General features: G+C 47.7%; 2 protein-coding genes across 2 annotated transcripts in view; one reads left to right on the forward strand and one right to left on the reverse strand.

Annotated features, from left to right (window-relative positions):
* LOC143275350 (cAMP-dependent protein kinase catalytic subunit PRKX-like) overlaps positions 1-22,500 on the forward strand; it is a 107,086-nt gene that overhangs the window by 73,748 nt on the left and 10,838 nt on the right. The window contains exons 2-3 of the mRNA XM_076579390.1: positions 1,586-1,790; positions 4,632-4,881. Coding sequence (XP_076435505.1) covers positions 1,586-1,790; positions 4,632-4,881 — 455 coding nt within the window. The remainder of the gene's footprint in view (positions 1-1,585; positions 1,791-4,631; positions 4,882-22,500) is intronic.
* Positions 13,077-22,500, reverse strand: part of LOC143275349 (uncharacterized) — a 28,449-nt gene continuing 19,025 nt past the window's right edge. The window contains exon 2 of the mRNA XM_076579389.1: positions 13,077-13,209. Within this exon, the coding sequence (XP_076435504.1) occupies positions 13,162-13,209 (48 nt within the window). The 3' untranslated portion in view covers positions 13,077-13,161. The remainder of the gene's footprint in view (positions 13,210-22,500) is intronic.

The raw sequence follows: 22,500 nt of genomic DNA on the forward strand, positions 1-22,500 counted from the left end.
AAATGAGCCGTGACAAGGTGCCAACACTCCTAACATATAAATTTTGGGGTGAGATGGGAGTGGGGGGGACGAGAGAGAAAGAGACAGGAACAGACAGAAAGACAGACAGATAGGTAGTTTTATTGTTTGATTGATTGATTGATTGATTGATAGAGACATACATACATACATACATTGATTGGTTGATTGAGATTAATTGAGTGATTGACTGATAGATATATAGATCGATAGATAGATAGATTGATTGATTGGTTGATTGATATATTGACTGATTGATTGACTGATTGATTGACTGAGAGATAGATAGATAGATAGACACATTGATAGATAGGTAGATAGAGAAAGAGGGAAATAGAGATACGTGCGAGAGAGAGAGAGAGAGAGAGAGAGAGAGAGAGAGACAGACAGACAGACAGACAGACAGACAGACAGACAGAGAGAGACAAAGAGACAGACAGAATGTGTGTGTGTGTGTGTGTGTGTGTGTGTGTGTGTGTGTGTGTGTGTGTGTGTGTGTGTGTGTGTGTGTGTGTGACAGGGATAGAAAGGGGGAGACAGAGAGAGGGGGAGGGGGAGGGGGGTGTATGTGTGATAGATAGAAAGACAAAACAGACGCGCACTGAAATGAGGCGACATGATGGGAAGACTTGTATTGTGTTTTTATGTCGTGGAGGAGTTAAGAGGGACAGAGAGCTGTCTGCGATAGATCAAAGAGAGAGAGAGAGAAATAGGGAGAGAGAGAGAGAAGGGTGGGGAGGGGGGTGTTAGGTGAACAGAGACAGACAGAAAGACAAAACACACATATCATTGAAATGAGGCAAGACGTGATGGAAAGACTTCCAATGTGCTTGTTTTAGGAGGGACAGAGAAAACATGGTATGTGTGTGAGAGAGACACAGAGAGAGTCAGGAAGTTGGAGCAAGCAGAGACAGAGAGAGACAGAGAGAGACAGAGACACGTTGGGTTATGCTACTGGACAGGCATCTGCATAGCAGATGTGGTGTAGTGTATGTAATGGATTTTTTTTTCCCCGAAAACAGCGACGCTTCTTTAAAAAAAAAACTGTAAGTGAAACTTTCCGGATGGCGTTCCGAAGGGGAGGCCTGGACTAACAACAGTGGAGTGAAGTCCTGGCTGTTCTGGCACTTCGAGAGGGGGGCGGGGGTCCGGGGGGGAGTCCTGGATTTCCAGGTGTGAATATTAGTAGTAACGGAAAGAGCCCTCGGCAGCAGCGTCGCCAGAAAGAGAAGACAATGGCAGCAGCGGCAGCAGCAATGACCAAAGAGCCCAGGCAGTGCCCTTGTTCCTGTCACTGCTAACACCCATGCACATCCGAACTTAGACTCTTCAGCCATAGTGCGAGTCCACACCTAACGAAACTGAGAAGCGCATAGACTACCGAGGAAAAGGGCACATGGGTGTTGGCAAAATGAAATATCAGAATGAATATCAGAACCATAGATAAATGATTAAAGGGATAAAGATGAATCAGAACCATAGATAAATGGTTAAATAAAGATGAATGAGAACCTTTGTGTAACATGCCAAACGGGTGGGTGACGGTTGTTTTTTCTTCTGTTTGCAGGCACGGGTACGTTCGGGCGGGTGGTGCTGATCCGGGAGCCTGAGTGTGGCCACGGCCATGGGCAGGATGAGGGAGAGGGGGAGGGGGGGTACCTGGCCCTGAAGGTGATGTCCATCAGCCAGGTGGTCCGCCTCAAGCAGGTGGAGCACATCAAGAACGAGAGGGACATCCTGGCCTCTGTGTCACACCCCTTCATCGTCAACATGTGGGTGTGGCTGCTGTGGGGGTTATTGTTGTTGTGTTGGTGGTGGTGGTGCTGCAGGTGTTGTTGTTGGTGGTGGTGGTGCTGCTGCTGCAGGTGTTGTTGTTGTGTTGTTGTTGTTGGTGGTGGTGGTGGTGGTGGTGCTGCTGCAGGTGTTGTTGTTGTGTTGTTGTTGTTGGTGGTGGTGGTGCTGCTGCTGCAGGTGTTGTTGTTGTTGGTGGTGGTGGTGCTGCTGCAGGTGTTGTTGTTGGTGGTGGTGGTGCTGCTGCTGCAGGTGTTGTTGTTGTTGGTGGTGGTGGTGGTGCTGCTGCAGGTGTTGTTGTTGTTGTTGGTGGTGCTGCTGCTGCTGCAGGTGTTGTTGTTGTTGGTGGTGGTGCTGCTGCTGCAGGTGTTGTTGTTGGTGGTGGTGGTGCTGCTGCTGCAGGTGTTGTTGTTGGTGGTGGTGGTGCTGCAGGTGTTGTTGTTGTTGGTGGTGCTGCTGCTGCTGCAGGTGTTGTTGGTGGTGGTGGTGGTGGTGGTGCTGCTGCTGCAGGTGTTGTTGTTGTGTGTGGTGGTGGTGGTGGTGGTGGTGGTGCTGCTGCAGGTGTTGTCGTTGTGTTGTTGGTGGTGGTGGTGGTGCTGCTGCAGGTGTTGTCGTTGTGTTGTTGGTGGTGGCTGCTGCTGCAGGTGTTGTTGTTGTGTTGTTGGTGGTGGTGGTGGTGCTGCTGCAGTGTTGTCGTTGTGTTGTTGGTGGTGGTGGTGTGCTGCTGCTGCAGGTGTTGTCGTTGTGTTGTTGTGGTGGTGGTGGTGTGCTGCTGCAGGTGTTGTCGTTGTGTTGTTGGTGGTGGTGGTGGTGCTGCTGCTGCAGGTGTTGTCGTTGTGTTGTTGGGTGGTGGTGGTGGTGCTGCTGCTGCAGGTGTTGTGTTGTGTTGTTGGTGGTGGTGGTGGTGTGGCTGCTGCAGGTGTTGTGTTGTGTTGTTTGTTGGTGGTGGTGGTGCTGCTGCTTCTGCAGGTGTTGTTGTTGTTGGTGGTGGTGATGGTGGTGGGTGCTGCTGCTGCAGGTGTTGTTGGTGGTGGTGCTGCTGCTGCAGGTGTTGTTGGTGGTGGTGCTGCTGCTGCAGGTGTTGTTGTTGTGTTGGTGGTGGTGGTGGTGCTGCTGCAGGTGTTGTTGTTGTTGGTGGTGGTGGTGGTGCTGCTGCAGGTGTTGTTGTTGTGTTGTTGGTGGTGGTGGTGGTGCTGCTGCTGCAGGTGTTGTTGTTGTGTTGTTGGTGGTGGTGGTGGTGCTGCTGCAGGTGTTGTTGTGTTGTTGGCGGTGGTGGTGGTGCTGCTGCTGCAGATGTTGTTGTTGTGTTGGTGGTGGTGGTGGTGGTGCTGCTGCTGCAGATGTTGTTGTTGTGTTGGTGGTGGTGGTGGTGCTGCTGCTGCAGGTGTTGTTGTTGGCGGTGGTGGTGTTGCTGCTGCTGCAGGTGTTGTTGTTGTGTTGTTGGTGGTGGTGGTGGTGCTGCTGCTGCAGGTGTTGTTGTGTTGTTGGTGGTGGTGGTGGTGGTGCTGCTGCAGGTGTTGTTGTTGTGTTGTTGTTTCTGTTGTTCTCACCCCTTCATCGTCAACATGTGGGTGTGGCTGTTGTTGTTTTTCTTCTTCTTCTCATTATTATTACTATCATTAAATTTATTGTTATATTATGCCTGAAAAAGAGAAAAGAATAAACTATATTATTAAACTGTCTACTTTCATGGAGATAGATAGATAGATAGATAGATAGATAGACAAACAGATATTTCCTCTCAAAAGATGAAAAGACAGAATTACCTCAGGGGAAGCTACAAAATAAACAAATCTTAATGTCAGTGTTTATGTGTGGCTGTGTACTGGGGCTGAGAAGTGTTGGAGAAATGCCACTGAAATGGTGCAGATGATGGCAGCAACAAAAAAACACAAAAAAAGGGGGGGGGGAGGGGGACGTTTTATGATTGCTGTGTTTTTATGAGGGAAATTTCATTGCGCCCTTATTTTATCTGACCATATTCTCTTCGGTTTACGGCAGGGTTGGTTATTTTTGTTGTGCCTTTGTTGTATTCATTTACCTCCCCTGACCTGTGAAAACAGGCCAGTGGTGCTGCAGTGAAGTTCGTCCTGAGTTCTGAGTTCTGAGTTATCTCTTTCTGAATCACTTTTCCATTCTCTTCCCCTCCCTTCTGTCTCTGTCTCTCTCTCTCTGTGTCTCTCTCTCTCTCTGTGTCTCTGTCTGTCTCTCTCTTTCTGTATCTCTCTGTGTCTCTGTCTGTCTGTCTATCTGTCTGTCTCTGTCTCTCTGTGTGTCTCTGTCTCTCTCTATCTGTCTCTCTTTCTGTGTCTCTGTCTATATGTCTGTCTGTCTGTCTGTCTCTCTGTCTCTATCTGTCTGTCTGTCTGTCTCTCTCTCTGTCTCTGTCTGTCTGTCTGTCTGTCTCTCTCTCTCTCTCTCCTCCTTTGTCTGTCTCTACATGTGTGCTCATGATAATAATAATAATAATAATGATACGCATCATCATCATCATCATCAGTAAATGTTCATAATGAAATAAACAAATAAAATCACCATCACCATCACCATCATCATCACCATCATTACCATCATCATCACCATCATCATCACCATCATCATCACCATCATCATCATCACCATCACCATCATCATCACCATCATCATCACCATCATCACCACCATCACCATCATCATCACCATCATCACCATCATCATCATCACCATCACCATCATCACCATCACCATCATCATCATCACCACCACCATCACCATCATCATCATCATCATCACCATCATCATCATCACCATCACTATACATACCTGTGCTCCCCCACGGGCAGGCTGTGGTCCCACAAGGACTCCACCTTCCTCTACATGCTCATGGAGTTCATCCCGGGTGGCGAGCTCTTCTCCTACCTGCGGAGTCAGGGCCGCTTCACCACCCCCACCGCCGCCTTCTACGCCTGCGAGATCGTGTGCGCCCTGGACTACCTGCACGGGCGCAACGTGGTCTACCGGGACCTGAAGCCTGAGAACCTGCTGCTGGACAAAGAGGGACACCTCAAGATCACGGATTTCGGGTTCGCCAAGAAGGATAGCCTCTTGGTCTGTGGGCTTGTGTGGTATGTGGGGTATAATAAGGTGAAGGAATAGATAATGAGATGGTGTATGTGGTGTAAGGCATCATTGGAGGGGTAGTAGGAAGTGGTTAAATGAAATGAACAAGATAAAATCAGCAGTAATCACTATATCACCTGGGCAGGGTGTAGCTATTGCGATAGACTGGTGCAGCGGATATCTCGCGTATTCAGGCGTAAGCATCAGCGAGAGGTAGGGTCATAGGGTCAGACATGGCGGAGGGATCGTAGGAATTGCGTAACGACATCGCAGCGGTTCTAGGATTAGTACACTCGTGGTAGGGGGTTCGTAGGTACTCGGTCAGATACATCAGTGGAGCGACTTGCACGCTACGGTGGGCAGGACTGGGTGGCCAGGGCTAGGGGGTATTGTCTAAGGACTAGGTGGAGTGCATCCGGGGTTGGGGTAAGCTTGTCCTGCGGAGGTCAGGGGCCGGCTACACCCCACCGCGCTTTGAGGCGTGGTAGTGGGTATGGGCAGGACTACCTGCACGGGCGAAGTGGTTACGGGACTGAAGCTGGAACTGGCTGGGTGGAAGGGGACACTCAAGTCAGGATTTGGGTTACGCAAGGGTGGAGGGGTTGGAGGTATGTGGGTTAATGGAGGGTTTTATTTGGGTTGGTAGGGGGTGTGGGGTAGGTGGGGGAGGGGTGGTGGGAGTAGTGGGGTAGGATGGGGTGTGGGGGGGTTGGAGGGGTTGGGGGGGTGGCTGGGGGGACGGGGGTGGAAGGGTTTGTGTGTTAAAGGACTGGTGCATGGTGGAGACGATAAACCGAGTCCGTGTGAGATGCTACGCATGTAAGAACGAACCGGAAAAAGGTTGTTCCGGCAAATTGTGCAAATCATTCGATAGGAAAACAATAAAACTGCGACGGGGAAAAAATTAATACATGGAAAATGGGTGGCGTGGTAGGCGGCGGCTCTTCCCGGGATGACACCGAATTGTCCACAGAAAATGTGGGACAGGTGAGTTGAGGTGTGGGTTTGTATGAGGGTTTTATTTGGGTGGGTGTGGGTGTGGGTGTGTGTGGGGTGGAGCGGGTTGTGGGAGGAGTAGGTGGGGGTGGTAGGGGTATGTGGGGTAAGGACTGGGTGGGAGGGGGAACGTAGGGGTATGTGGGGTAAGGACTGGGTGGGAGGGGGTTGGTAGGGGTATGTGGGGTAAGGACTGGGTGGGAGGGGGAACGTAGGGGTATGTGGGGTAAGGACTGGGTGGGAGGGGGTTGGTAGGGGTATGTGGGGTAAGGACTGGGTGGGAGGGGGTTGGTAGGGGTATGTGGGGTAAGGACTGGGTGGGAGGGGGTTGGTAGGGGTATGTGGGGTAAGGACTGGATGGGAGGGGGTTGGTAGGGGTATGTGGGGTAAGGACTGGGTGGGAGGGGGAACGTAGGGGTATGTGGGGTAAGGACTGGGTGGGAGGGGGTTGGTAGGGGTATGTGGGGTAAGGACTGGGTGGGAGGGGGTTGGTAGGGGTATGTGGGGTAAGGACTAGGTGGGAGGGGGTTGGTAGGGGTATGTGGGGTAAGGACTGGGTGGGAGGGGGTTGGTAGGGGTATGTGGGGTAAGGACTGGGTGGGAGGGGGTTGGTAGGGGTATGTGAGGTAAGGACTGGGTGGGAGGGGGTTGGTAGGGGTATGTGGGGTAAGGACTGGGTGGGAGGGGGTTGGTAGGGGTATGTGGGGTAAGGACTGGGTGGGAGGGGGTTGGTAGGGGTATGTGGGGTAAGGACTGGGTGGGAGGGGGAACGTAGGGGTATGTGGGGTAAGGACTGGGTGGGAGGGGGTTGGTAGGGGTATGTGGGGTAAGGACTGGGTGGGAGGGGATTGGTAGGGGTATGTGGGGTAAGGACTGGGTGGGAGGGGGTTGGTAGGGGTATGTGGGGTAAGGACTGGGTGGGAGGGGGAACGTAGGGGTATGTGGGGTAAGGACTGGGTGGGAGGGGGTTGGTAGGGGTATGTGGGGTAAGGACTGGGTGGGAGGGGGTTGGTAGGGGTATGTGGGGTAAGGACTGGGTGGGAGGGGGTTGGTAGGGGTATGTGGGGTAAGGACTGGGTGGGAGGGGGTTGGTAGGGGTATGTGAGGTAAGGACTGGGTGGGAGGGGGTTGGTAGGGGTATGTGGGGTAAGGACTGGGTGGGAGGGGGGGGACTCAAAGCCTGAGAACCTGTTGCTGATTAAAGGACACCTGAAGATCACGGATTTTGGGTTCGCTAAAACGGTTGTGCACAGGTGAGTTGAGGTGTAGGTTTTTATTTGGGTAGGTGTGGGTGTGTGTGGGGGTGTGGTGTGTGTGTGTGGGGGGGTAGATGGGGTGAGGGGCGGGGGTGGATGTGGTCGCAGCGTAGTTATACGGGACACGGGGCCTGAGAACTTGTTGCTGTTTAAAGGACATCTGAAGACCACGTATTTTGGGTTCGTTAAGAAAGTTGTGGACAGGTGAGTTGAGGTGAGGGTTTTCTTTGGGAAGGTGTGGGTGTGTTGGGGGAGGGGGGGTGGATTGTGAGTGGGGTGGATGGCGGGGGGACGGGGAGGGGGGTCGCAACGTTGTCTACCGGCACCTGAAGCCTGAGAACTTGTTGCTGGACAAAGAGGTTCACATGAAGTTCGAGAATTTCGAGTTGTGGACAGGTGAGTTGAGGTGTAGGTTTTCTTTGGGTTGGTGTCGGAAGGGGAAGTGTGAAGCCACACCTGGCAGAAGGTGAGCTGAGTGTGGAGGAAAGGATTTCGGGAGGAGGGAGGAGGAGAAACAGTAAGCAATAGCAAGGAAGATGTCATACATACATCTGAACCTGTAAATTTGTTTCCTTTTTCCTTTGTTTGTGAAGGCTTGTACACGGAAAACTTTGATAGAAGCTTTGACATGGGTGGGTAAGGGGGGGACGAAGAGGGGATGGTGTGTGTGTGTGTGTGTGTGTGTGTGTGGACGCGTGCGTGTATGTGTGTCCGTGTATGGCATTCACGATCTTGCTCTTTCCTGGTTTCAGTCCTACTTAATGAATCGAACCCAGACTGACTGTGTAAATGACAAATAACCTAACGAAACTCCGTTATCATTTGGTGTCCCACAGGGATCAGTCCTTGGCCCTATCTGTTTGTTCTGTATGCTACCCCACTGTGTGATGTTATAAACAGTCACTGACGACACTCATCTCTATCAGGCAGCTTCTGTTGCTGAAAGTGATAAACTGGTGACACAAATGCAAAAGTGTATAACAGACTTGAAATCGTGGATGACCTTCAACAATCTTCAAGTAAAATATCATGATGAAAAGACTGAACTGTTGCTTGCTTGCCCCAAGAAATTTATGAACCACTCGTCTCTTCCTCATTCTCTTGTGGTTGACAACACTGTCTCCCAGTCAGTGCGGAGCCTTAGTGTCAGTCTTGACCACAGTCTGTCATTTCAGCGACACATTTCAAACATTTTCAAATCACCTTATCTTGAGTTGCGAAGAATTATTTCTATTCGTCATTACCTGTCTATGGAAGCAACCAAAACATTAGTCTGTGCGTTTGTTTTATCTAGGATTGATTACTGCAACTCTGTGTGTGGAGGAGGGGGGTAGAGGAGGTGCACGGTAATGCGTGTGTGTGTGTGTGTGTGTGTGTGTGTGTGTTGGAGCTCATGTACGTTTATATGTATTTGACTGTGCTTTCATATATGTGAAACTGCATGTTTGGTGCATTTCTGTTATGCATGTGTGGGTGTATGTGTGAATGTGTCTTCATATTTTACATTTATTCGCTTATTTATCACCATTGTTGTCCTATTTATTTATTTATTTATGTTTTATTATTATCATTTTATTAGTATTACTAATATTATTACTACTACCTTTTTCTACATTATAATTATTATTTATTTATTTATGCAAGCTTATCTATTATTTATTCCCCCGGTTGTTGTGTGTGTTTTTTTGTGTGTTTTTTTGTTTTGTTTTTTTTGTTTTTTTCCTCAAGGCCTGACTAAGCGCGTTGGGTTACGCTGCTGGTCAGGCATCTGCTTGGCAGATGTGGTGTAGCGTATATGGTTTTATCCGAACGCAGTGACGCCTCCTTGAGCTACTGAAACTGAAACTGTTCTTGTCGGCACTCCAAACACTTCACTTGATAAACTTCAAAGAGTTCAGAACAATGCTGCTGGACTCACTTTCAGATCCTCCAAATTTGAACACGTTACTCCTCTCTTCCACTCTCTTCACTGGCTACCTGTTTCAAAAAGAATTGAATACAAGCTTTCTGCTCCGGCGCTTTCTGTCCTCTCAAGCTCTGGTCCTCGCTACCTCTCTGACCTCCTTGAAGTGTACATTCCAACTCGTCACCTTCGTTCTGCTTCTGATACCAGGCTTTTAAAACTCCCTGTTGTTAAAAAGCAGCAACAGGGTCAAAGATCTTTTTCTTTCCAGGCTCCGTCATTGTGGAGCAAACTACCAGAAAATTTGCGTCATTCTGTCTCGCTGAAATCATTTAAGTCTGCACTGAAAACACATCTTTTCCAACAGCAGTAACAGCAAGTTGTTTTGTTGTTGTTGTTTTAAATCTTGGCGTGATCTGGTTTTGGGTGCATGTTTTGTTGTGGAGAGGCTGTTTGCCGTGTGTGTGTGGCGGGGTGTCGGTGGGTGTTGGTGGGTGTTGGTGGGTGTCGGTGGGTGTCGGTGGGTGTTGGTGGGTGTTGGTGGGTGTCGGTGGGTGGTGTTGGTGGGTGTTGGTGGGTGTTGGTGGGTGTTGGTGGGTGTTGGTGGGTGTCGGTGGGTGGTGTTGGTGGGTGTTGGTGGGTGTCGGTGGGTGGTGTTGGTGGGTGTCGGTGGGTGTTGGTGGGTGTTGGTGGGTGTCGGTGGGTGGTGTTGGTGGGTGTTGGTGGGTGTCGGTGGGTGGTGTTGGTGGGTGTTGGTGGGTGTTGGTGGGTGGTGTTGGTGGGTGTTGGTGGGTGTTGGTGGGTGTTGGTGGGTGTCGGTGGGTGTTGGTGGGTGTTGGTGGGTGTTGGTGGGTGTTGGTGGGTGTCGGTGGGTGTCGGTGGGTGTTGGTGGGTGTCGGTGGGTGGTGTTGGTGGGTGTCGGTGGGTGGTGTTGGTGGGTGTTGGTGGGTGTCGGTGGGTGTCGGTGGGTGTTGGTGGGTGTCGGTGGGTGTCGGTGGGTGGTGTTGGTGGGTGTTGGTGGGTGTCGGTGGGTGTTGGTGGGTGTCGGTGGGGGGTGTTGGTGGGTGTTGGTGGGTGTCGGTGGGTGGTGTTGGTGGGTGTTGGTGGGTGGTGTTGGTGGGTGTTGGTGGGTGTCGGTGGGTGGTGTTGGTGGGTGTTGGTGGGTGTCGGTGGGTGGTGTTGGTGGGTGTCGGTGGGTGTCGGTGGGTGTTGGTGGGTGTCGGTGGGTGGTGTTGGTGGGTGTTGGTGGGTGTCGGTGGGTGGTGTTGGTGGGTGTTGGTGGGTGTCGGTGGGTGTCGGTGGGTGTTGGTGGGTGTTGGTGGGTGTCGGTGGGTGTCGGTGGGTGTCGGTGGGTGTCGGTGGGTGTGGGTGTCGGTGGGTGTCGGTGGGTGTCGGTGGGTGTTGGTGGGTGTCGGTGGGTGTTGGTGGGTGTTGGTGGGTGTTGGTGGGTGTTGGTGGGTGTCGGTGGGTGTCGGTGGGTGTCGGTGGGTGTTGGTGGGTGTTGGTGGGTGTCGGTGGGTGTCGGTGGGTGTTGGTGGGTGTTGGTGGGTGTTGGTGGGTGTCGGTGGGTGTCGGTGGGTGTCGGTGGGTGTCGGTGGGTGTTGGTGGGTGTCGGTGGGTGTCGGTGGGTGTCGGTGGGTGTCGGTGGGTGTGGGTGTCGGTGGGTGTCGGTGGGTGTTGGTGGGTGTCGGTGGGTGTCGGTGGGTGTTGGTGGGTGTCGGTGGGTGTTGGTGGGTGTTGGTGGGTGTCGGTGGGTGTTGGTGGGTGTCGGTGGGTGTCGGTGGGTGTCGGTGGGTGTTGGTGGGTGTCGGTGGGTGTCGGTGGGTGTTGGTGGGTGTTCGTGTGCCTGAGTGCGTGTTGCAGGGATGCGTTTTCTGGAGGGCGTCATGGGTGGGTGGGTGGGTGGTTTCCAATGTTCAGTTGCGTGAATTTTGTTGTTGTTGTTGTCGTTGTTTTTCCGTGTTTCCGTGTGGGTGGGTGGGTGTGGGTGGAGGGGAGTATTGATGGGGAGGCGGGGAGTGGGGGGAACGAAATGTAAAGCACTTTGATCAGTATTTCTGGAGAAATGCGCTATATAAATGTCCATTATCATTATTATCATTGTGTGTGGATGTGCGTGTGCGCGCGTGCGTGTGTGTTTGCGCGTGCGTGCACAAGCGGAAGAGGAAGTGTGTGAAGTGCAGATGAAATATTGTGGAAGGAGTGTGTGTAGAGCAATGAGTTTCCATGGGTGTGGAGAGAGAGTCAAGGCAGGGTGCACGTACATCTGAAGCAGAAAATTCTCGTCTTTCACTGTGAAGGCTGCTACATGGAAAACATAGAAGCCAGCTTCGAAGATGAAAGAAAGGAAAATCGACTCGGGGTGTGTTTATGTCTGGGGGTAGATGGGGGGAGTAGGGGGGGGGGGCGGAGGGGGGAGGCCGCGGGGGGGAGGAGGTGTATGGGCGGGGGGGGGGGAGAGAACCTGTGTGTGCCTTGTGTGTGTGTGTGCGCGCGCGCTTCTCTGTGTGTATGTGTGCGTGCGTGTGTGTGCGTGCGTGCGTGTGTGCTTGTGTGTGTGTGTGCGTTTCTGTGTGTGCCTGTGTGTGTGCGTGTGTATGTGTGTGCCTGTGTGTGTGCGTGTGTATGTGTGTGCCTGTGTGTGTTTGTTTGCACGCGTGTGTGTAGACATCTCGTATGTGTATGTGTGTGTGTATGTGTGTGTGTAAGTGTGTGCGTTTCTGTACTGCTGTGTGTGTGTGTGTGTATGTGTGTGTGTGTGTGTGTGTGTGTGTGTGCGTGTAATTGCACGCGTGTGTGTAGGCATCTCGTATGTGCATATGTGCGTGTGTGTGTGTGTGTGTGTGTGTGCGTGCGTGCGTGCGCGCGCTTCAGGGTCGTCTATTTCCAGCAGCCAATTGGAAACCTCAGAAATCAGTAGTTTTGGCTGCAGTCCAGACTCATTATTAAGGCCCTGTTCTGTGTGGGAATTGGGGAGACAGACAGGACTTGTGCTCCCCTCTCTCTCTCTCTCTCTGTCTCTCTCTCTCTGTGTCTCTCTCCGTCTCTGTCTCTCACTGTCTCTGTCTCTGTCTCTCTCTCTCCCTCTCTCTTCCCCTCCCCCACCTCTCTCTCTCTCTCTCTCTCTCTCTCTCTCTCTCTCTCTCTCTCTCTCAAACCATCACAGGTGCATGATTATATTCTTAAATTCGATTTTCGTTTTTGATTGCTTTTCGAGTTCCCTTTTTTATTTATTGAAGGTCTATGTATTTTGAGGTGTTTTTTTTTTTTTTTTTTTTTTGTTTTTTTTGCTTTAGCTTTTTCTTTTTTTTCTTTTTTTTTTTAGGGCACGGTTTGCAGTTTTACACGGTGATAACGGTTGGGTTGGTTTTTTGGGTTGTTGTTTTTTTTGTCAAATACAAATATTTTTTCGGTCAGTCTTGTTACTTTTCATCCTTTGGTTTGTTTCTCAGTGTCCTGGGATTTCTGTCTTTCTTACTTACTTCTTCTTCCTCCTCCTTCTCCACCTTATTCATTGAGCTCTCTCTCTCTCTCTCTCTCTCTCTCTCTCTCTCTCTCTCTCTCTCTCTCTCTCTCTCTCCCCCTCCCTCTCTCAGTCTTACACGAACGCAAGCACATTGATATACACACACACACATACACACACACGTAGATACGCACGCACGCACATGCACACACACACGCACGCACGCACACACACATACATACATATAAATACACAAATGCACGCTGTGTACATACACGCACTCACTCGCTCACACACATACACTATCTCTCTCTTTCTCTCTCTTTATTTCTGTCTCTCTCTCATTCACTCACAAACACACATACTCATACTCGCTTGCACACACTTACACACTCACACACACACGTGCGCGCGCGCGCGCGTACACACACCTATGCACGCACGCACACACACACTCACTGTGTGTGTGTGTGTGTGTGTGTCTCTCTCTCTCTGTCTCTCTCTCTCTCATGTAAATCTTCCCGTTTTTTTTCCTCTTCTATCTTTTATTTTTCTTACTTTTCTTTCTAAGCGTTGGCCGAAAGTAAAGACAGGTAGTAGTACCCTCTAGCTGATTTTCCATCCTTGCGATCTCATCCAGACTTTCTGATGGTTGGCTTACGGTTCAGTATCGGAGCTTCCTGAAAGAAAGAAAGAAAGAATGAATGAATGAATGAATGAATGAATGAATGAAATCACCCTCACAGCAGCTTCAGCAGCGAAGGGTTAGACATGTTTCCCGTTGACAGTACCAGTCCATTCAATCGATCGATCTTTTTATGAATTTATTTTTTTCGGTCAGTCGCTTTCAGGAGGGACAATGCTCCATACAGTCTGTGCACTGTGCCTGAAGAGGGGGGTTGGGTGGGGGAGTAAGGGGGGTTGTAGGGGGGAGGGCGGGGGGGGGTGAGGGGGGAGAGAAAGAAGCACTTGTGATCGGTGAAAGCAATTTTCACGCCTGAGTTTTTTGAGAATGAGTGAGAGAGAGTGTGTGTGTGTGTGTGTGTCTTTCTGTCTGTCTGTATCTGTGTGTGTGAATGTGTGTGTGCGTTGTACGTGCGTGCGTGTGTGTGTGTGTGCGCGCGCGCGTGTGTGTATGTATGTGTGTGTGTATTTATGTGCTTTGTCCGCACGTGTTTTTCGTGCATGTTTTGTGTTTTTGTTGGATTTTTTTTTATATCCGATTTTTTTCTTCTTCTTCTCTCTCTCTCTCTCTCTCTTTCTAAAATATAAGCATCTCTCTTTCTCTCTCTCTCTCTCTCTCTCTCTCTCTCTCTCTTTCTAAAATATAAGCATCTCTCTCTAAAATATAAGCATCTTTCTCTCTCTCTGTCTCTCTCTCTCTCTCTATGTGTGTCTCTGTCTCTCTTTCTCTCTCTGTCTCTCTTCCGCACTTTTTCTTTCAAGAAGCGGTTTTATTGAGGCCTTTTTTTTGCCTATTCATTTTGGCAAACGCTGCTGGAAACAGAATCTGAGCCTCATGTGCACCTGTGCGTGTTTGATACTCTGCATGTGTGTGTGTGGATGGAGGGGGCGGATGGAGAGAATAGTCAGTGTTGGGATGTGGATAGGGATTCCCTTTGAAGAAACGTGATATATATATATGTATATATGTATGTATGTATGTATAAAGAGAGAGGGGGTGAGATAGAGGGGGATGAGGTATATATATAGAGAGAAGGGGGGCGATGGATATATATATATATAGAGAGAGAGAGAGGATGAGAGAGAGACGGGGGTGAGAGAGAGGGGCGGTGGAAATAGAGAGAGGGGGGGTTAGAGATAGAGTGGGGGTGGAGAGAGAGAGAGAGAGAGAGGGGAGGGAGAGAGAGAGAGAAGAGAGAGGGAGAGAGAGAGAGAGAGACACGGACACGGACATTGTTTTATTACCATTAACAATACTATCCTTTGGCAAGGGGGACAATGTTTGAACAACAGAATAACGGCGGTTTGCAGAGAAATTGACACACTGCTAAGAGTCAAAAGAAAATCAACGACAAACAGCAACAACAACAAAAATCATAAAATACAACATATTGCTAAGATTAAAAAGGAAAATAAAAAGCTCGGCCATCCAACTTTCTACAAAGTCATTCAGAATTATAAACTGTGGAACTGGCATCAGGGTAGAGGGAGAGGGAGAGAGAGAGAAGGGGGGGGGAGAGGGGAGGGGGCGGCAAGGCAAGATGTGTTTATATCAGGAAGCTCCGTGGTCGCATGTGAAAACTGTTCCATACATATGTCATGTAACTGACACAAATATGAATAACATTTTGGTGTTATGACAGTTTGCAATGGCAACACCAAACTGTTTGGTTAAGACATACACAAGACATTCAAACGGAGGCACGAAAATGGAAAGAAGAAAAAAAGTAATATATACAGGATTTACAGAATTGTACAGAGTACTCATGCCAGAGGTGGGAGGGGATTTATCTCAGACGCAGATAGGACAAATTCACTGTATGTATGTATGTATGTATGTGTATATATGAATGTATACACAGAGAGAACAGAGAATCTCTTTACACACACACACACACACACACACACACACACACACACACACACTTGTATATATATATATATATATATATATATATATATATATATATATATATCTCAGCATAAAAGCAAGCATGTTGACTCAGAGATATATAGTTATATTATATTATATTATATTATATTATATAGCACTGAATCTTGTGCATAGACAAATCAAAGCACTTTCGCACCAGTCATTCACACGCATGCATAACTCTAAAACTGGAAAAACTGAAGACAAGGAAGAGGCAGGGAAGGGAGGCTATTTTGGGAAGAGGTGGATTGGATTTGAAGACCAGACTTGAAAGACCTGACGAAGAGAAAGAGGAAGTTCATTCCAATTGCAAAGTCCAGAGACAGAGAAAGTACGGCGGCCAACAGTCGAGTGTTTGAATCTGGGTATGCGTAAACAGAGTGGATTCGAAGCCGATCGTGGAGAGCGAGATGGAGTGTAGAGGTGAAGGCAGCCACAGAGATAGGAAGGGGCAGATCTGTGAATACATTTATAACATAGAGTGCTGATCTTGTACTTTGTTCTGTGTGAGACAGGGAGCCAATGGAGATGTTGCAAAAGAGGAGTGATGTGCTCAGAGATGCGCAGAGAGAAAGGGAGAGAGAGAGACAGACAACAGACAGACAGACAGACACAGATTTTTTCCTTGCCGTCTTTTTAAACTGTAAATCTGGTCTGTTTGAACTGGGCCATCGATCGGGAGTCTGTATCCATTTCCTTTTCTTTACTTTTCTTCTTTCAAGTTCTTTCTGTCTTTCTTTCTGTCTCTCTTTTTTTTCTCTCTCTGTTCCCGTCTCTTTCTCTCGCTTTCGCTCTGTCTCTGTATGCGACTCGGTCTGTCTGTCTTTCCGTCTCTCTGTGTAGCTGCATCTTTTTCTGTCTGTCTGACTGTCTGTCTCCCTCTCTCTCTGTCTCAATTCACCTCTGTCATCTCTCTCTCTCTCTCTCTCTCTCTCTCTCTCTCTCTCTCTCTCTCTCTCTCTTATTTTAAAAAAAATGTTCCATTCAGAACTCATGAAAGAATTTGCATATACAATGTCTTTTAACCTTTCCCACTCTCACACTCTGTGCGTCTGCCTGTCTGTCTCTGTGTCTGTCTGTCTGTTTCTCACTCTCTCCCCTCCCCCTGCCCCCCCTCTCTCTCTCTGTCTGTTTCTCACTCTCTCCCCTCCCCCTGCCCCCCCTCTCTCTCTCTCTCTGTCTGTCTCTCTTGTCTGTCATTCTGTCTGTGTCTCTCTCTCCTTGTCTCTTCCTTCTTCTTTCTTCTCTTCTTTCTGTTCTAAGTATTAATTGTGCATGTACTTATGTTGTTCGTCTTTTTCGTGGGACAGAATTGAACTTTATTCATGCAATGTCATGCTTTTGTATTGAGTATTTGTTTTGTTTTCCCTTTTCGTGAGGGCAGGATGAAAACAAGCCATCTGTGCTTATTCCTTTTTTTTCCCCCGAAAAAAAAAAAATCTTTCGTTCGTTCGTTCTCTCTTACCCTCTCTCACCATCTGACGTCAAACGCGTGCTAGTCGTGTAAGACTTCATTTGGAAGGTGGCTGACTTGTGTAACAAAGCCCTGAAAAGAGCCAAAGAAAAAAGAACGGTGTTGAGGGGGTTGGACTGTGTGGCACAGAGTGCTGTGCTTATTCAGTTCTCGACTGCCAGTGGTCGACTTTTGTTGAAGAGAGGGGGCTTGGGGGGCAAGGAGAGAGAGAAGGGGGGGGTTAGGGGGGGATAGATGGGGAGAGAGAGAGGTATACAATGTAATTCCGATCAGCTTGAAATGCGCCCTGGGTGGTAACTTCTTAACATCTGTGTCCGTTTGTCTGTGTGTGTCTGTGTGTGTGTCTCTCCGCTTTCACTCCGTGTCTGTCTGTCTGTCTGTCTGTCTTTCTCTCTCTCTCTCTCTCTGTGCCTCTCTCTCTCTATCTATGCGTTATAAAATGCATCAAGTATTGGTTAAAGTTATGAGAATGTCTAGACTGCCTCACAAAGTCTATAAAATGTTATTTGATCTTGATGCGCGTGGCAAAAGAAACTGGGCTACAAGTATACGCTGTAAACTGTTTCTGTTTGGATTTGGGTATGTACGGCTTAATCAAGGTGTAGAGGGGATTGATGGGTTTCTTCGGACTTTTAAAGAAAGACTTATTGTTTGTAGATGGCAAGAATGGGATTTCCATGTTAACAACAGTGAAAGATTTCATGCCTATAAAACCTTTTGTACTATACCCGATGTCAAAACCTATTTATTGATGAATAGAGATAAACATTTAAAGTATACAATGACTAGATTTAGACTTGGTATTTCGGAAATTGCAGAACATAGTCACCGTTATAAAGTACATGATGAGTCTGATTTATTATGTCCACTGTGTAAGAAGGGGAAGGAAAATGAAGTGCACTTTGTTCTATCCTGTCCTGTTATGTATGACTTAAGAATGCAATACATACCATTGAATTTTTGAAGTTCCCTAGTCAGTTTAGATTATCGCTATTTATGGCATCTATACACGAACAAACTATCAGAAACTTCTCAATTTATCTGTACAAAGCATTTAAGCTTCGATCCACTCTTACGTCGTAAAATTAATTTATTAAGCTTGTGCCACTTCTGATGACACGATTACTTTACTGAGTTTAGTTAGATAGGCGTGTGTTATTTATCTGCTGTGTACTACTTAGCTAAGTGTATACTGCATGACAAAGTGTGATATTTGTCTTGCTTATTTTTTACTATTTTTTTCTTCTCAAATATGTTTTTTTCTGACACCCTTTCATGAGGGGCAATGGCCTATATATGAATAAACCATTAATTAATTAATTCATTCATTCTCTCTGTGCCTCTCTCTCTTTCTTTCTCTCTTTTTCTCCCTCCCCCTCCCTCCCTCTCATTTCTTCGTCTCTTTCTTGTCTACATTTCTCTGCCTCTCTCTGTCTGTGTCTTTCTCTCACTCTCTCACTCCCTAAATCCCCTCCCCCCTCTCTCTCGCTCTCTCTCACTCCCCCCTCTCTCCCTCTCTCTCTCTTCCTCACTACCCCCTTCTCTTTCCCTCTCTCTCTCCCTCCTCTCTCTCTCCCTCTCTCTCTCCCTCCCTCTCTCTCTCTCTCACCCTCTGTCTCTCCCTCTCTCTCTCCCTCCCTCTCTCTCTCTCACCCTCTGTCTCTCACCCTCTCTCTCTCCTCTCTCTCCCCCCTCTCTCTCTCACTCCCTCTCTCTCCCTCTCTCTCTCTCTCCCTCTCTCTCTCTCACTCCCTCTCTCTCTCTCTCACCCCTGCCAGTCTCTCCCTTTCAGTGTGCAAGAAAATATTTAAAAATGCTGTATTGATTAATTATCTATTGACTGACAGATTAATGTTCTGAACCATTCATTCCTTAACTGATCCATACATTTTCCGTAACATGACCCAGTCCAGATCACTTGTAACTTAGCTTATAGCTTGTTAGACAACGATTTCACTGTTTCTTTCCTCCTTTGTTTACAAACAAAACAACGCCATTTTTTGTGAGGATATGCAAAAATCATGAATAGACAATGTCTATAGTCTAAAAGTTGCGAAACACTGACTGAATAATGAAGATTTCTATGAAAGTGTGGGTAATTGTTCACTCACGAGGTACGACGAAGGTTTAACCCCTTCACAGCCAATGTCACATTTCAGCACCAGCCAGACAGAACACCTATGTTGCTGAAAAGTGACCTGATCATGGGTCTGCTATTCACAAACCTACTAATGTTAATTTTCGGTGGTAGGACAGTCCATATTTCATTCATATCACAGGGGAATCCCTAGCTCTGTGCCTTTGGCAACAGGGAGTATTTCACTTCATTTAAAACCCCTTGACTGCCATAAACGTATTACGTACGTGCATAGTGACGTCACTGTTGACGTCATCAGGAAAAGGGAAATAGCTCTGGAGGGCTGAAAATTCACAGTTTGTCCAGCGTGGTATATCTCCAGACCATTTTCTGTTTTAGGCTTATTGTTTTGGATAATGTTTTATGACCACAAAAAACCACTTTCTACTGTTTTCCCCCTGGCACTGAAGGGGTTTTAACTCACTCAGTACGGCCAGTCCTCTCTTCTCCTCTACATAGAACCCTCGGATGTCCAGTGGGTGTCTGAATGACCCAACCTTTAGCTTCCATCGTCAGAATTGTGGTATTCTTTGTCAACATTCACCTCTTCAGTATAAGAGCCTTCCGCTTGCAATATTTGATGATGGTAATTGGGCTGAAACGCTGTTAACGTCGTCTCTTTCGCCGTTCGTATGGAGAGAGTTAAACTGACAGGCGGTGAAAGGATTTTAACCCACGTACCAAACAGTGGCCCTCGTGAGAAGACCAACAACCAAACCCACTGACAAAGTAACCCGACTTAGACACACGTGGTTTAACTCTCTCCATACGAACGGCGAAAGAGACGACGTTAACAGCGTTTCACCCCAATTACCATCATCAAAATATTGCAAGCGGAAGGCTATTATACTGAAGAGGCGAATGTTGACAAAGAATACCACAATTCTGACGACGGAAGCTAAAGGTTGGGTCATTCAGACACCCACTGGACATCCGAGGGGTCTGTGTAGAGGAGAAGAGAGGACTGGCCGTACTGAGTGAGTTAAATCACATGCCTAGCCGACTTGCTTGCTTACTTGCAAGCCACAAAGGAACGAGGTGGGTGGTCCACCACCCCCACCCCCTCCAGCAAGTCAAGAGGCCAGTAATGTCAAATGCAGGTCAGCCATTGCAGCGGTGGTCAGTTGGGGATGTTTGTGATTGCTGAAGGCCTGAACGCGTGGCCACCTGTGGTTAATTAGTACACAGGTGACGTGCGTTTCTTTTGCCTGTGGGCCTGCTGTGCTGTACTGTGCTGTGCTGTGTTGTACTTCACTGTGTTGTGTTTGTACTGTACTGTGTTGTACAATGCTGTTCTGTATTTACTGTGCTGTACTGTACTGTGTTGTATTGTGCTGTGCTGCACTGTTTTGTGCTGTGTTGTGCTGTGCTGTACTGTACTGTGTTGTGCTGTACTGTACTGTGTTGTATTGTGCTGTACTGTACTGTGCTGTACTGTACTGTGTTGTATTGTGCTGTACTGTGCTGTACTGTGTTGTATTGTGCTGTGCTGTACTGTACTGTGCTGTACTGTACTGTGTTGTATTGTGCTGTACTGTACTGTACTGTGTTGTATTGTGCTGTACTGTACTGTACTGTACTGTACTGTGTTGTATTGTGCTGTACTGTACTGTGTTGTATTGTGCTGTACTGTACTGTGTTGTATTGTGCTGTACTGTATTGTGTTGTATTGTGCTGTGCTGTCGTGACTGCATTGTACTGTGCTGTACTGTGTTGTATTGTGCTGTACTGTACTGTGTTGTATTGTGCTGTACTGTGCTGTGCTGTACTGTACTGTGTTGTATTGTGCTGTGCTGTACTGTACTGTGTTGTATTGTGCTGTGCTGTACTGTACTGTGTTGTATTGTGCTGTACTGTGTTGTATTGTGCTGTGCTGTACTGTGTTGTATTGTGCTGTGCTGTACTGTACTGTGTTGTATTGTGCTGTACTGTATTGTGTTGTATTGTGCTGTATTGTACTGTGCTGTACTGTGTTGTATTGTGCTGTGCTGTACTGTACTGTGTTGTATTGTACTGTGCTGTACTGTACTGTGTTGTATTGTACTGTGCTGTACTGTACTGTGTTGTATTGTGCTTTGCTGCCTTACTTATCAGTCTATTGGTTTTACTGTTCCCTTCTGTTATGTACAGGAATGTGTTGTATTCTACTGCAATCTAATGTATTGTATTGTGCTGCCGATTTTTTAAAAAAATCTGTCTTCAGTTAGTACTGTACTAGACAGTACCATAGTGTACTGAATTGTGCTGTATTTCCGCATTTATTCTACGGTCTTCCGTTAGTTCAGTGTAGTACTGCATTGTATTGCACTGCTGAACTTCTTGCTGTCTCTTCCACTGGTTACACTGTATTGCACTGCTAAACTTCTTGCTGTCTCTTCCACTGGTTACACTGTATTGCACTGCTAAACATCTTGCTCTGTCTTCCACTGGTTACACTGTATTGCACTGCTAAACATCTTGCTATCTCTTCCACTGGTTACACTGTATTGCACTGCTAAACTTCTTGCTCTCTCTTCCACTGGTTACACTGTATTGCACTGCTAAACTTCTTGCTCTGTCTTCCACTGGTTACACTGTATTGCACTGCTAAACATCTTGCTATCTCTTCCACTGGTTACACTGTATTGCACTGCTAAACTTCTTGCTCTCTCTTCCACTGGTTACACTGTATTGACCTGCTAAACGTCTTGCTATCTCTTCCAATGGTTACACTGCACTGCACTGCTAAATATCTTGCTATCTCTTCCACTGGTTACACTGTATTGCACTGCTAAACTTCTTGCCCTCTCTTCCACTGGTTACACTGTATTGCACTGCTAAACATCTTGCTATCTCTTCCAATGGTTACACTGCACTGTACTGCTAAACATCTTGCTGTCTCTTCCACTGGTTACACTGTATTGCACTGCTAAACATCTTGCTCTCTCTTCCACTGGTTACACTGTATTGCACTGCTAAACATCTTGCTCTCTCTTCCACTGGTTACACTGTATTGCACTGTACTGCCCTGTGATGTCTGTACTGCCTGACTTTGTGTTCAGTCTTCCGCTAGTTGTACTGTAGCATACTATACTGTGCTGTTCTGTATAACACTGTACATTGACGTAGTGTTCTGCGCTTTATTGTACGGTATTGTACTGCTTCGTGCTGTACTGCTCGATATTTGTATATTCTGTCTTTGTCATAATACAGAATTTTACTGTACTGCACAGCATTGCGTTGTAAAGCCCAACTCTATTTTCTTCTTTTTTTTTCCTTTTTTAAAAAAAATTGTATTTGGCTTCCCATTGGTCAGAACGATCAGAAGGCTTACTAACACACGCCTGGGTATCTTGCTCTGCCAGTCAGTGAAACAGAAAATTTGACAGGTGAATGTTCCCTTACTTCTTTGCAGGCCGCAGGGGTCCGTGTTTAGGAGATGGAGAGAGTGGGGGAGGAAGCAGAGAAGGAGGGAATCTAAGTATGTATAATTATCATGATATAGTCTACATGTATCGGCTTCACTGTCTGCTGCTAGTTCGACTAAACCAAAGCGCGCAAACTTCCTGTAACTCTCGCTCCGTAGTGATCGTAGTGTGAATGAATGCGTTTATCTCTCTGTCTCTTGCCTCTCTTTCTCTCTCCCTCTCTCTCTCTCTCTCTCTCTCTCTCTCTCTCTCTCTCTCTCTGTCTCTCTCTCTCTTCTTTCTCTCTCTTTCTCTCTCTCTCGCTTCCTGCCGTTCTCTGTCTCTCTGTCTCTCTCT

Source organism: Babylonia areolata, chromosome 30, assembly GCF_041734735.1.
Source record: "Babylonia areolata isolate BAREFJ2019XMU chromosome 30, ASM4173473v1, whole genome shotgun sequence".
Taxonomy (NCBI): Eukaryota; Metazoa; Mollusca; class Gastropoda; order Neogastropoda; family Buccinidae; genus Babylonia; species Babylonia areolata.